General features: G+C 31.4%; 1 protein-coding gene across 1 annotated transcript in view; it reads right to left on the bottom strand.

Moving 5' to 3' along the window:
* Nucleotides 1-15,414, bottom strand: part of LOC106472767 (mothers against decapentaplegic homolog 3-like) — a 44,908-nt gene extending 29,494 nt beyond the window's left edge. Inside the window, 2 exon segments of the mRNA XM_013933424.2 lie at nt 14,832-14,920; nt 14,922-15,414. Coding sequence (XP_013788878.1) covers nt 14,832-14,920; nt 14,922-15,029 — 197 coding nt within the window. The 5' untranslated portion in view covers nt 15,030-15,414.
* Nucleotides 15,415-16,304: the final 890 nt, after the last annotated feature.

Raw genomic sequence — 16,304 nt, 5'->3', positions numbered from 1 at the left:
ATTACCCATTTAAGCCGTCTCCAGCCATTATTAATCATTAGTCTAAGTCAATTAAAAGTAAAGTATCGGAGTCATAGTACCTAATTAGGTTACACGAAATTATCTGTAACCTTATCGCGTGGCCAATTTTTTGACAAATAATATCAGGATTTGTATTCAAAAGTATTCATTTCTTGATAAGAATGAAAGAACCGGTAGTGGGCCCAAAATAGCTAATGTCATGACAAACTAGACGGGGGCTCTAATAAGCCCTAGGAAAAGACATTTTACGAGCGCTTTCAAGCGTCAGTGTAATGACGCCCGTAAAACGTGAAGGACTGATCTGCTTTTTCGTGTACAACAGACGTGTATATATTACTAAGATACTGCCACATTTTGTGTAAGTCATTCACGTGGTAAATTTGGAATTATAGTCAACATTACTTCTCCAATACAGGGTGGTCCAACAGACTGACCCCAAGAATTTTCGGTTAATACGCTGCAAAAAACAAAGGCAGTGTGGTCTAATTCTTTCCAAAAATATTTCCCTCACTGTCAAGTCAAAATTCCAGAGTTTTCAGACCTTCACAGAACATATGATACACAGATATATTTAAACTTTTCCTCATAATTATACCTAATTAACACCATTTTATCTTTTTATAAAATTTACAGGTGATAAAAACTTTATGAAATGCATACTTCAAGCTACGGTACTACAGAAAAAGATCATCAAACAAGGCCATTGCAACTTGATGGTAGAGAATAAAGTGATGTCTTTCTATTAACAAAAACATATTATGACTGACCAAGACTATGTTAAAATATAGCTATAGCTGAGCATATATAAGCGGCACAGTTTATGTAAGGGTTGAGATTTATAAATAATTTTCCATGATCCCCCCCCCTACCTCTTTTCTAAATTCTCTGAATTTTTCAGGTTTTCTAAGTTTGTGGCCATCCTTAAAGGAAAATTATTTGCTCCATTGTAGTTATGACAAGGGAAACTAATATTAAGAAATAACATTAGATTTCCCCATCATTTCATTGTTATGCAAATTGGATATTTGATAATAAGTCAGATGATCTGAAATGCAAATCATTGATTATTCAGCCTATGCTATATATATTAGTTTTAAGCAATCTTGCCCCAATAATCACTTTGAAGTTTCCAAATAGTTCACATATGGTGACTGACTTCAAATAAGATATTTAGAACCATTAGACAAATGATAGCTGGTCAATTACAGCAGACTGGTGAATATTTATTACATATTTCAAAATTTCATTTGCAGAATGTGAAGCCATTTCCATATTAATGTTGTAGTTGCTCAAACTCTTGAACAAAACAGACCACCATCACAAACAAATACAGACAACTGCTATCTGTTAAAGTTGGGTTGCTACAATTACATTGCATCTACTTCAAAACTGAACCATACAGATGCAATTGATTGCTGCATCAGTGTACATATGGTTAGAAAAATATTAAAAATGTAGCCTGTAAAACAAATGTATTCATAGCTAGGAAAAAAGTCCTGCTCACTTAAGATTGTGCCAAGAACATATCCAGTCCATCAATATATAGAATAATATTCATCTTGCAGATGAGATGCATTTCACTATGCAGCCTGATGACATGCATAGACATGTTTGGAAAGAATCCGATACAAATCTATTTTCTTGCAGAAACATGACACACACAGTAGTAGTAGTAAACGTACAATGTTGGCAGAAAGTGATGGTGGTCATACAAACCTCTACATTACGAGGAATAATATCATCAATGACAAATATTATAAAGATCACATCCTATTAACCTTTGTGTTGCCATAAACTAAAACATGACACACACAGTAGTAGTAAACGTACAATGTTGGCAGAAAGTGATGGTGGTTATACAAACCTCTACATTACGAGGAATAATATCATCAATGACAAATATTATAAAGATCACATCCTATTAACCTTTGTGTTGCCATAAACTAAAACATGATACACACAGTAGTAGTAAACGTACAATGTTGGCAGAAAGTGATGATGGATATACAAACCTCTACATTATGAGGAATGATATCATCAATGACAAATATTGTAAAGATCACATCCTATTAACCTTTGTGTTGCCATAAACTGGTGATTGCCCTGAAATAAGTCTAATGGATAACAACACCTTCTCTTACCATGTTAAACTGGTTGAATCATTCCTTCAAGAGGAAGAAACTGAGCAAATGAAGCGGCTTTCCTGTTCAAACTTCAATTCCATGGAGAATGCCTGGGATACTCTTAAGGGGTGCATCAGATCCTATCAAGTAGCTACAGACACTAAACATACCCTACAGCTCTTTCTTGGTCATGGTCAAAAATACTTCAAGACTATATCAGCACTCTGATAATAAGCATGCAACACAAGTGCCAAGCTGTTCTCACTGTTTACAATGACCATACTGCAAAGGTACCATATTTTCTTTTCTCTTTTAATTTAAGGAACTGTTGTACTTATGCAAACAATTACATTGTCTACATGAAAAGGCAAATCATAAAATGGCAACAGAAGATTACCAGATTATCCTCATTGATAAGTTCATAAAGAAACTATGAAGAAATTGCAGAATAATTTTGGTGTAATGGACATCCAAGTCCTAACAGAGACAGTATCTAGTAATTAGGTGTGAAGTGGTAACTTCTAGTAGGCTGCAGGAAAAAAGGATGCTCAAAGTAGATATACCTCAGCCAGGCCTTCCTCATGAGATGCCCACATCATGTTCTGCTAAATGCTATACAATTGCACTATATCATAACCACACTAGTTATTAGTGGGTGTGCAACACTCGCCAGGTGCTCCAATATTGGCTATGCCACATCAGATGCTACTGTTGCCTTTATCCAGAGATTGTCTTGAAAGATAGGACCAAAACATTTGCCCATTTTTGCCTACTTGACAAGCCTCCTGCAGGCCCATAAACAATAAAACATATGAGTGCATGTTGAAGAGTGAGTCAAATGCACAAGTAGCTTCCATGATGTACTAAAATCAAGTTTAGTGTACTATTACCATCTACTTTAATGATTAAATCAATGCACAAAATATGCCATTTCTCATCCAGAAATCAGGCAGCATTTGCTAAAACTGTTATCTGTCTAAGTGGTGGCACAATTCCAGCGATGCTCTATAATTATGGATTCTAGTCTATCCAGCTTCAAGCTGGAATGGTTATCAGCATGGTAGGCAAAGTGAAAATAGCTGGTACTAGCTGTACAGCTAGGTTTACTTCTGTCAAACTGCACCCAAAAGCAGAAACATGGTTGCTAGAATATTGAAGGTTGCTAACTGAAGACTGTGCAGGCAATCTTATTCAACACAGAGATAGAAACTTAGTGAATTGCTGGTCAAATAAGCCAATGTGTTTGTACAACCAGATAGAAACTTGGGTTGGACAATCACAATTTGCCACTACATAGACAGGTTGCCCACCTAATAAAAGAACCACTGTTTATTATTTCCTGGATCACTATGGATATAATTAACACTAAAATAATGTAGATGTTGAAGGATGAAATCTCTCAGCCTTTAGAAAGTGCTTGGTCTTCACCAGTTGTAACCATCGGAAAGGAGGAGGGCAGGTGTCACTGAAATAGCTTATGAACATTAAAAATCCAGAAGGGATTATCGCACCCTGAATTACAACATTGCAAGAAATGACTGTTGTAGTACAACACCACCAATGTTTACAACACAGAAATGCCAATGAGTTGTGAGAACTTGTCTGTTTGTTAAAGGTCCAGATCCTGAACACTGTGCTGGAATGAAAGCTATTGCAGCAGCAATGATTTCATAATGATTCCATTGGTTAATAGGCTCCATGACTGACACTTCAGAGGTTCCAGGAAGAGCAACTAATGGATCCAGATCTAGTATGCATGCTACTTGCCATGCAGCAAGGTGAAATTCAATCTTCACACATGGAAGAAAGTAAGAATGTGTACTGTACTACTGTTATATGTTATAAACCACTGAGATATGGTTCCCAATCTATGGTGCAACTAGTGGTCCCTACGTATGAGATACTTAAGGCTTTGCATAATGAAATAACCAGAGGCTACAAGGATGTTACATGCACATATGCTAACTGGTAAAAGTGGTTTTCTGATCACACTCATATCAAGACATTGAGCAAAGGCGTAAACACTATACAGTGTGTGCTGCCCAAAGAAAAAATCTGGTAAAACAGAGATAAACTACAGCAGAGTTGGGGTTTTTCTTTTGCTGAGTATAGCTAGTCATCTCTGAGAGAATGAACAAGGTAAATGATGTGTGCTAGTATTTACTAATTGCTTCCCCAAGTGCACCAAATCTTATCTATTGATCAATACATTAGTACAGTCTGTCACTGTGTTGGCTGAACATTGGATTGTATTATTCAGAGCATTTGAAGAAATTCACACAGACTAACCAAGAGGCCAATTTAAAAAATCAGTTATTTTCCAAGCTTCACAGTATTGGATGTAGTTAAGACACACTTCACCATGCTACTCCCAGTCTGATGGTTTGGCAGAATGGGTAATACAATCTAACAAGCAGATGCTTGAGGAGTTTCTTAATTCATACAAAACTGACTGGGATGAAAACACAGTAGATAATGATGGTCTATCTTACAAAAGGAATAGAAAACAGCTGGTTCTTTGCAAAATTGCTCATACATAAAAATTCTCTCATAAAAAATTTAATCAATTTACATTCAACTTTCTATTATAATTTATGAATACTAAAATCACTAACTCTTTACAACAGTTGGTTTTGATGCATTTTTTTATATTATTTTTCATAGAACTACAATTAAACATACATATCACTAAAATTGCATCAATTATAGTTTGACCAGAAGTTCTGGTGTATTGAAAAAAAGGGTTCTTTAATATTAACTTCTGAACTGGTGATGTGTTGTGTGTAAGCTTTATAAACTGAGCTATTACTATGTGTTTCATATTATTTATGTACATTACACAAATATTTTTGTACAAGTAACATTATCATCTCTAATGAAGAAATATATATTCCAAATAAATGAAAATAATATCAAGAACAGATAAAATGAGATATCATGAAGAACAAACACAATGCTCGACATTTAATTGCCACTGATGCTAGCATCACTGTTGTGTTTGTTCTTTACTACATCCAATTTTAGCTATCTTTTATTTTTAATCTATCATCTTATACTTGGAGATTGTACCTCAGTACATATATGGTGTTCCGTAAATATTTCAACTTGTACTTTATACATTGTGAACAAAGCTTATTCCTTTTAATTCAAGTACGTTTTGTTTTGAGCACAAACACTGGGCACAGGAGACATAGCTGCTGTAGTGGCTATAGTTTGTTTTTTTCTCAAATTATGATCATTCACTGTGTATTGAAATTCTGACAATTACAAATTATTCCAAAGTTGTTATCTTTAACCCTGCATTAATTCTGTTGCTAACAGTAAAATATGTACTGTTAGGAATAATGATGTCACCTTCAGATGTTTAGCTAAAGTGACAGCCAATATAATTATTTTTATATTGTCCCCACTATTAGCAAATGCTTCAACCTATATTTAGTAAATTGGTTATGTCTCAGGTCGTAGGAAGAGCAAATTTCCAACCAAACCACAAAAAAGAGAAAGGGGAACAAAGGCTCCAAAACAACTTTCATTTCCACAGAAAAAAAGTCTTCACTTTTAAATTCTGGTTCAAAGTCTTTCAAGTAATTGTTATTTTCTTTATTTTCTTATATGTGGTCATTGTGTTGTATTGCTTGTTTCATTAACTGTGATGGAAGCTTCTGTATTTAGTGTGAATGAAGTAAGACAGGTATTTATGCAAGCAAGAATGTTGCTCAATAATTTTATCATTTTGTATACTTACTTATCATACAACAACAACAAAATTATATTGAATTAAGGGGAAAAAAGTATGAATTGACACATTCAAAATGCAGGAGATTAATTCAGATACTTCCTTTGATTCACAATTTTTCTGAAGGAGGGACAAGTCCACAAATACCCCTGGTGGTCATGGGCTTTCAACCCTTGGTTACTGATTACTTACCCCTTTTCACAGCTTCATTTTCTATTTATCATTAATATGGTCTCCCACTGAAAACTAGAATAATCGTGCTTTTTTTCTCTTTCTTTCTTATTTTTTACAATAAATATAGATACACCTGTAAAGTTGTACATGATCTAAGTATTCATTAAGTTATTATTCTTACTGCAACTAATCATGTAATATTGAACCTAAAGAAGCAACAACTAAGCTTGTCAACTGCATTTCTAGCTCTCAGTTACACACAATATGTAATTTTGATGTCAATCTTCAGATAGCATGTACATACTAAAAATTGAAAGGTTTTGTGAACCAGTTAATACACAAATTAATTTTATGATTTATCCTACTTGCACTACTATTAACATAGTTGTATATTATTAGATACTTAAGATTCTGTTTCTCTAATGTTCCTTCATAAAAACCTTTGATGGTGAGAGCTTGATTCTGACATATACCTATATATAATATTGACATTATGCTTCCTGGAAATGGAAATTTTACAATTTTCTTTATATGCAACTAATTCAATTATAAATAAAATAATTTATATCAGTAATTTAAGTTATTACATTGTAGTAGAAATTATGTATACAATTTTCACAAATATCTTATGCAGTAAACCATTTAAGCTTTTTTTTTTTTCATTACTGTACTACTGTAGTGCCATCTATGGGTTTGTAAATAACTGGAAACTGACTGAATTAAGTAACTTCATTTTCCAACCAATAAGTACACAAGAAGGGCTATATTCACATTACATTTATCATCTCACTACAAGCCAGATTTCTAAATCATAACTACAGAGTATGAGAAAAGACAAAAAGAAAATATTATTTGCATATTAATAAGTTGGAGTTGTGAATATGCAGATTAAAATGTTTGAAATGCATTGTTCCATTCAACAAAAATAGTAATGTTTTAAAGTAGCTTAAATACAAAAAAAAGATTGATAAAAAATGAAATGAATTACATTAATAAGTGAAACCAAATCATTAAACCAGTTTATTGTTTTTAATATTTGATGTTTTATCCTTGAATTTTTATTCATGCTTATAATATTAGAGTTAAATACATTTTAAATGATATTTAGCTTGAAGTTTTTCTTATTCATGTCTGGTTGTATTATTATAAAGTCTCTAAACTTCTAGAGAATACACATTATCGAGAAACAAGAAAAAATATTTTATGTTGTATATAGTTGTAATACTGCATTCAAGTCAATCAAATCATCAATACACCCTACACTGGTTAGGCATCATTTTAAATAGTGTAAAAACATATTACTGTACAGGAATGGATTGAAATCTTTATATATATTTTTGCTGAAGTGAAATATAGCTCAGGAGGATATAAGATTGTGTAAATCCTAATACTAATTTCATAAAATTCTGTAAGCAGTAAGACCAGAGGACACATGAAATGGAAAACATACAACCCCAGTTCTGGTGAGGTAGAAGTTGCAAAAATAAAGGGTTAGATATAAGAAAGTAATGAAGGCCCTTAGGAGTATTTTACAGAGATCAGGACTAGATACAAGAAGTAATCAAGGCACTTAAGGAGTATTTTACAGAGATCAGGATTAGATACAAGAAATAATGAAGGCACTTAAGGAGTATTTCATACAGATCAGGATTAGATACAAAAAATAATGAAGGAACTTAAGGAGTATTTCATACAGATCAGGGGTAGATACAAGAAATAATGAAGGCACTTAAGGAGTATTTTAGAGAGATCAGGATTAGATACAAGAAATAATGAAGGCACTTAAGGAGTATTTCATACAGATCAGGATTAGATATAAGAAATAATGAAGGCACTTAAGGAGTATTTCATACAGATCAGGATTAGATACAAGAAATAATGAAGGCACTTAAGGAGTATTTTAGAGAGATCAGGGTTAGATATAAGAAATAATGAAGGCAGTTAAGGAGTATTTCATACAGATCAGAGGTAGATATAAGAAGAGGTAGCTTCAAGTAGGACCATAGTAGAAAATTGGATAGGCCAAATGGCCTCTTGTTATCTCTTGGAAATGAAAAGAATGCAATGAAAAAATGCTCTCTAGCAAAATTGTCAAAAAAAAAGAATATAAAGAACAACCTATGTATTGTTTGAAGCTTATAATGCTGCTGAGAACATACAATAAACAGGTTTACCTTTTTGTTAACATTTCTTTAACACTCATTTTCAGGTACTGTACAGAAGCCATGATCACTCTAAACTGAATTTACAGAAATAAAAACAAAAAACCTAACACTACAAATACTATAAATGTTGTTATCCAAATGCTTCATTGTATATAATTATTTGTTAAGTGAAATTATATTTGTAACTATGTCACATGAAAGTTTTGAAAACTTAATTTGTATATATATTTTTCCTGTTATTTTATTTCATTTTTTTGCATATTAGGTTTTACTTAATTTACCTGCATCATAAGTTTTCACATTCAGCATTATATTACTGGTTATTACTTAGCATCATTTTATCAATTACATAGAGTCTCTCTCTCTCTCTCTATAAGTATATATATATTGGTATTTGGTATAGTTGAACTCTAAAAAACTTCTACAAGTTTAGTAAATGTCAATGTTTATGGCCTATTAACTGAATACTATTAAACTTGTCAATAACCTACCATTACACAAAAAAGGTTAAATTTACCAATATTCTGACGGCTCTTTCAGCAGGCACAAAGTACATTAGAAAAGGCAAAACTGAGAGAAGTCCTAATGCGATTAAGAAAGGACTTGGGTATGTTAACATCCAACTGAAAGAAAAAGTTGAGTTTAGTAAAAAAAATTAAGTACTGTGGTGCAGCCATTAATCCCAGTACCAGCCACAGAAGTTTCATGAAAATTCATGCCTAACAAAACTATCTTTAAAAACAACTGCCAAAGAATTCTTTAGAGCATTTGAATTTAACCCATAAAGATGAGAAAGGCAAAGAACATATGCCACAACCTCTGTGAAACAAATTCTTGATTGAACCTTAGATAAAATGTGAGAATTTTTCACAGGAGGCTGTATTGGTAAAATAGCAAAGGAACCTCTACCAAATTTTAGTATTGCAGAGACTTAAACACCTACGTCTTTCAAGACCATTAAGGTATGTCAGTAGTTTGTGTATTGGAAGCCTGAGAAGTAAGTTGTACAAGACAATAAATGATGACTCCACACTCCACAATATGGTATTGATGTAGAACTTCACCTGTGTTCAAAAACAATTGCGATAAGGAAAACTTTAAAACAACATTGTAACTGCTACTTTACTAATCTTAAAATATAAAAAAAAGAAACTAAAGTTTCACTAACAAAAGCAGAAAAAAAAACAGAAAACCAGAAAATATCACGAAACAACGTAATGTAGGAGGCTAAAATTAAACCTACCTAACTCTCAAAAAAAAAACTACAGTATAACAAAAATCACACCTTGAAAGTGATTTGAGAAACATAAGAGGAAAAGCCAACTAAATTCACAACCCATAAACATATGAAATAGCGTTATTCTTAAAAAGCTACAAAAATAAAGTAAAAAAACCTGTTTCTCGTGGCATAAAATGTCAAAAGATACTTGTCTTTTTAACTACACAAAATTTTACTCACTGATGCTTCTTGATTTCTGTTACTTCATTAGTTAAAACAAAAATCTGTTTGTACTTTAATACAAATAGCCATTTTTAAACAAGTATAATGTCATCCATTATATTTCTATTAAGAGAAATTTTTCAATCAAGAGATTTCTAAGTTTTTTGTTTTTTTTCTGGGTTCAAGTGCCTCATTAAATATCTATCTGTCACATTTGTAGATAAACACATCTTATAATGCCAGGTTTGTTTTCAGATACACAATAAAAAACAAATGAAAAATATGTTTTATAATTTCATTACTTATCTGAAACTAAAGATTGGTAAACAGTTAACAGTTTTAAAGGGAATATCCTTTCTTTCTGGTGTAACAAACTTGCATGGCAGTACTCTAAAGGGGAGAGTCATATACATGTGCTCATGACAGTGAAAGTTATATGATAGATTCTATGCATATCATGAAATTCAGATTTCAATTATTTCAAATAATTTTGTTGACTATTGTAAAAGTAAAGTATAGTAAAAGTAAAGAAAAGTGTACAACAACAACACATCATATCTGCTACATCCAGTGCTGACGAGGCCACCAACCAATACCAGACATCCTCAGGAATACATCTTCATCAGCTATTAAGAACAAATTATCTTCCTAAACAAATTATTCATTTGTTCTTGATATATAGTTCTAAACTTTTTGGGGAAAATAACCTAACCTTTATACATTCATCACACATGCTATAAGCTAAAGATTTGTCTATAATTCTAGAAATTAAGTTAGCAGGTTCATACAGGAACTGATGTTACAATTTTTCCACATTACAAGTTTTTTTTCATGTTGCAGAACAGGTGACCTTCTAGAAATTCTTATAGTGCATGAAACTTTCCTCAAATATAGTAACTCTGAAACTAACAATGAGTTCGAATGTTTTTTTTTAACTTACTGATGTTTTACCAACCTGACATTTTGCAAAAATATTATTCATAATGGTTGGAGACGACTTGAACGGGTAATGAAGAAAAACTTTAATATAAGTTTAACATAACAGCAAATGTACAATGTTTCCACAAGGTTTTGTCATCATCAGGTACCAAAACCTTGTCGAATTGTTGTACATTTACTGTTATGTTAAACTTATACTAAAGTTTTTCTTCATTACCCATTCAAGCCGTCTCCAACCATTATTAGTCTCAAAGTGGGTTCCTCGTCATCGAATAAGGATATTATTTGTTATCTACATAAAGAAAGGGGTATAGACTTGATTTTCAAAAGGATTTTGATATGGTGCCCCACGAAGAAGTAGCTAATAAAATCATATCAGCTAGAGTGAAGAAAAGTTTAGTTAAATAGATTGTATGGTTGTTGGATGAGAAAAAGCAAAAGGTTGTTATTAATGGAGTCTAGTCAAAATGGATCCTTGTTACAGCGGAGTACCTCAGAGGTCAGTACTTGAGTCTTTGTTCTTTTTTTATTGACATTAATAATATTGATAGGGGTATAATAAGTAAATTAGTGAAGTCTGCTGGTGGCATTAAACTCTCAGGTATTTCTAACAGTAATCAGAATGTTTATGTTAAGTCAGAAAAATATTTGGCAAATTACCTTTAATTATAATAAATGTAAGGTAATATACTTGGATTATCATAATTTGGAAAACATTTAATATAGATGAAAACTCAAAAGCATGACTGAAGAAAAGGATCTTGGTTTAGTGGTAGATATGTCATTCAAGACATTAAAGCAGTGCTCTGTTTATATACATATTGATTACAACTAAAAAAAAAGGGTAAATATCTCTATACACAAATCCCTAGTTAGTCTTCACTTGGAATATTGTGTACAATTTTGATCTCCTTATTTAAGAAAGGATACTGACCTACTGGAAAGGGTTCAATAAAAGGACTACTGGGATGATTCCAGGTGGATTATTTTACAGAGATAGGTTAGGATCTCTTAACTTATTTTATCTTGAGAAAATAAGGATAGGAGGTGATATTATTGAAGTTTTCACGATTATCTTGGGGATTGAGATAGGACTAAGGCCTCTGGTTTCTTTGTGCTATAATCAAAAGATAACAGGATGAGAGCAGCCAAACAAGTTCATGAAAAGTAAAGGGTGCGTTTAATTTTTTAATTTTTCAAAGGGTAGGTGTGTAATGGTCAATTTTTGTTCATAGGTTATGTTATAACTTTTATTATTGGGTCCTTAACACCTTCCATAATTTACCCGAGATAACTCAGGCACCATCCATGTTTCAAAAAATATTTGCCCAGTTAAATTAGGTAAAAATTTTCTCACCATATTTATTATTTGCTTTTTTATCATATATTAAAATATTCTATCAAAAAACAAAATTAAAAAACTGATTTTTTCGAGATCACCCCCCCCCCCCACACACACACACACACACACACACAAGAAAAAAAACTGACACTGAAGGGGTTAATAACATGAGGTACACAGAAAAATATCATTTATATATTACAATTCATCCTGTTAAATATGGTTGAGTTGCCCTAATAATGAATTTTACACAGAAAATGATTTTTCGTTTATCAGTTCTTTACATTGAGTGCTGTAATGGGCAAAAAATAAAACTATGCAATATGATACAATACATGGGCCTCATCAATGGTGAAATATATAAAAACAATTTAGTAATTTCAGAGTTAAAGCTCACTAATTCAATTCTAAGCACTTCAAAACAGGAACCGTGTGATGACTAATATGTACTGTCATCTAAGAGCTTAACCAATCTAAATTAAAGAAAATGTGCCACTCTAGCCCTTCTTTTAAATTATTAACTAATAAATATTTTATTTATTTTTAATTTCAAAATAATTTCCATTATCAGTAATCCCCAAATCAAACTAAATTTCAATAACTGTCATTATATCAGTCTTCTGTTTCCTTCTGATATTCTTAACATTATAATAATAATAACAATCAAACTTATTTCTGATTCTACTATCTTTGTCTTTAAAATTAAGAGACCTGTCCTTAACTTCTTTTTCCAACCTCCTCTTTGCTCTTGTTATCCTATGAATGTTTATATTCTCAAACTCCCTCATCACTATACAAATGAAATTCTTTTGATCTTCCCAAACACTCTGCTACCAAGCCTACTTAAATATAGTGCATTTCTAGTATATATTTCAGTCTTAACCTGAATAAAACATTTATTGGACTTACTGTTGTGTGATTGTAAGTTTATTTCTTGTCTATTAGTTCTTAAATATGAGGCAAAAATAATTTAGTATAAATAATCCAATAGTGATAAATGTGATTAGTATGTAGTAAGTATCCTAATAGGATTTAAGTTGATTCTAAAGTATTGAAAAATGGCACTAGATTCAAATGAGTATATTAGAAATTTAACTTTTGAACTTTATTGCATATTCGTTAATGATATACAATACATAATATGAAATAAAAAGGACTAACTTATAGTTTATAAATGCATTCACAAGTAATCATTAACAAAAATATTAAACAACCTAAATAAAGTTGGCAAAGAAGAATTATGGTGGTTGTAGACAGGAGTTTGAATAACACAAGAAAGGCTGAAGATATCCAACAGCTAATAAAACAACTTACTAATAATAGCAACAAAAAAACAAAACTAAACAGTCATTCCCATCTTTATCACTGATCAAAAGACATTTAGAATAATTAAACAACACAAACCACATTATCATATAAATCCTTCCACAAGTTTATAGCTTTAACCAAAAATAACTTAGCTAAAGAATGTGTCTGCATCTATATTTCCTAATTTTAACCATAAAAGTTCTAATTTTCACATTTACAATTTCAACCTTTTTATTCAGCCATACAAACAATTTAAATACTTGAATCAAATCACCTCTGGCACTTCCATGCCCACATCAAAACTTTACGCTTCTCTTTATCATTCATATTTCTTTAATTTTGGTATTGACTAGATGTGCCAAAATGACACCTGCTTCAAATACAAGCTAAATTAAAAATAGATATATATATAATTACAAACTGAAGTTATAATTCTACTAATAACAATCATTATGAACAAGCTGGCTGTGATTATTTTTTGAAACTCTAATGCAATGTGGCTGCCAGTGCCATAGAATGTACAATTGAGAAACTTTAAATCATAACTTATTTTGTATAGTGTTATCTTTACACTAATAATTTCTGGAAAGGATGGACAGATGTGATTTGGGCTGTTAATCTGAATTCTATTATTCTAAGCTCCAAAAATTTTTATTGCTATGTAGACATTATTAAAAGCTGGGACAAAAAATAATGGATTTTTTTTCACAGCTAAAAAGCACAAGTCATATGTGTAATTTGTTCACAGACTGACCTTCTATGTACCTTTATTCATGTGTTATTGTTGTTTTATAGATAAAAAAAGATAAATGTTTACAACTAAGTGTTTATATGACTGATTTTCTAGATTAAAATCAATAATACTCCTAAGTGTGTAATATGTGAAGTTTATAATTCACTTTTGGGTTTTTAAGTAGATCATTTATATCAAATTTAACATAGTTCAGCTAAGTTTTCAATAATCATAACTCAGACATATCTAATTAAATCTCCTAATTGGTTATTTACCTTTAAAAAGTTACAAGTGGAAATGCATCACCATAAATTAGTATATTTCTTTTAAATTTTACTGAAAGCAGAAAGCAATTGTTTTTCATGTAGAAGTGTTCATTATGTTACTCATGTCTCTAGACAATGCAGCTACATTTTCAGTTGTTTATCCTCCCTCGAGATATTTAAGCTACACCCAAATGAAATTATTTTCTCTCTTCACTTTATATAAGCAATTCAGCTATTGTTGAATAGTAAATTAAAATTTCTTGGACCAACATTAATTCTAGTGAAACAATAATTCACCAAGATTTTTAGCATAAATACAAGCATGAATACAAGTTCAACAAGTTTATGGATGAAATGTTTTATTTCTTTTTAGCAAGAATATGGAAAAATTGGAAACTTGTGTGGTTAACTGAGTGTTTACCTCAGTCAATGTCAGGTAAGAGTAAGATGTTTTTGGTTTTTGTGGTTAACTGATTCTTTTATATACATACCTTAATATATCTAAATCTCTAACTTCCAAAACATTGTGTATGAAAATATGTGATAATTACTTAACAATAATGATAAAGTGGCATTTTCGTACCTTGGAATTGTAATACATTTGGTCTTTGAATCCTGAGTTGTAATGGATTTTTCAAGTTCATCCAATCCTCCAGTTTTCTTAAGTTTTTTGTACCAAACTTTTTACTGCTTTTTCACTCCATTTGTCTTCACCTTCTCCCTTTTTCCATCCGAGAAGTCGTTTGACAACAGGAGGAGTAACTGGAAGAATTGATGTCATGTTTTTTTACAGTATTTGTGCAAGTTTTTCCTGATATATAAAAACAGTGCTGTCTAAATACGTCAAATCTTCATTACCACACTCACAAACGCAAAGGTTCTTCAACTATTAATAACTAAAGTAACGAACATCCCCTCAGAGTTACCAGTTCAACTCAACAGTCAGGTTTCTACCCACCATAAATAAGTTGGCGTATCACACCCAAATATTAACCTCACCTACCGCACAAATATTAAGTTACTATTAGAAAAGCTTCTAAAACTTAAAATTATCCAGTTTGAAAAGACTGATGAAAACTGTTCGGTTATATCTGACATTTTTGTATTTTACAAAGCCTATAAAACAATTAATTTTCTCCCCAAACCCATACAGGTACATTTCTCATAATGACACAGACACAAAGTGACAGCGCCTAAATACATTACATTTTAGTAACTCACCCTCAGTGGGAATGACACTTCGCCCACGGTATGGCGCTGCAATTTTGTTTTAAGAAATACAAATTGTAGAAAAAGAGAAAAAAACAACAATACATTAACAATATTATTACAATAATTAACAAAATTTAGTAAATACAAATACTTATATCATAGACAGTTAGTAATTACAGTATATCATATAAAATATATCTTGAAATAGTACATGCCAAACGCTACGATAAGATATAAAACATATTTCTATAACCAAACATGCAACTAACCTTATCGAATTTAAAATAATTTATTGCGTGAACAATTCTTCTTTTGTCAGAATAGTTTGTTTGATACAGTTTATATGTAGAAATGACATTAGAGTAGTTTTAAAAAATTATATTATCGTTATTAGTTATTTTTGTCTTGAGTCAGACAAGCAATTATGCCGAAAACATAAACTTGAAACTTCGGCAAAAAATATTTAAAGTTATTCGTCTATATTATCAAGAATATAACCAGATAATAAACATATTTTGTTTCTATTATGTGTACTTTTCGAATTTACTCTTAAACCCTTTGATAGAAAACTTCAAGTTTGAATAACAAGCATATGATTCGGTGAAAATGCTAGCTTATCAGCAGTGGCCTACGTCGGACAAATGCAAAGTAATTACAAATTTCGGTTTTATGTAATATGGCATTGTTAGAATGAAATATACAATATCTGAAATAATAACAAAAAAAATGGATATGAAGTACAAACCTTGTGAAATTGCTTTCCCTCTATAGTATGAAGACGTCAACATTCGTGTACAGTCGTGTGTTAATAGATTAGAGCATGACTGTTTGTTTGTTTGTTTTG

This window comes from Limulus polyphemus, unplaced genomic scaffold (genome assembly GCF_000517525.1).
Source record: "Limulus polyphemus unplaced genomic scaffold, Limulus_polyphemus-2.1.2 Scaffold5592, whole genome shotgun sequence".
NCBI lineage: Eukaryota > Metazoa > Arthropoda > Merostomata > Xiphosura > Limulidae > Limulus > Limulus polyphemus.
This window is presented reverse-complemented; position numbering and strand designations above follow the sequence as displayed.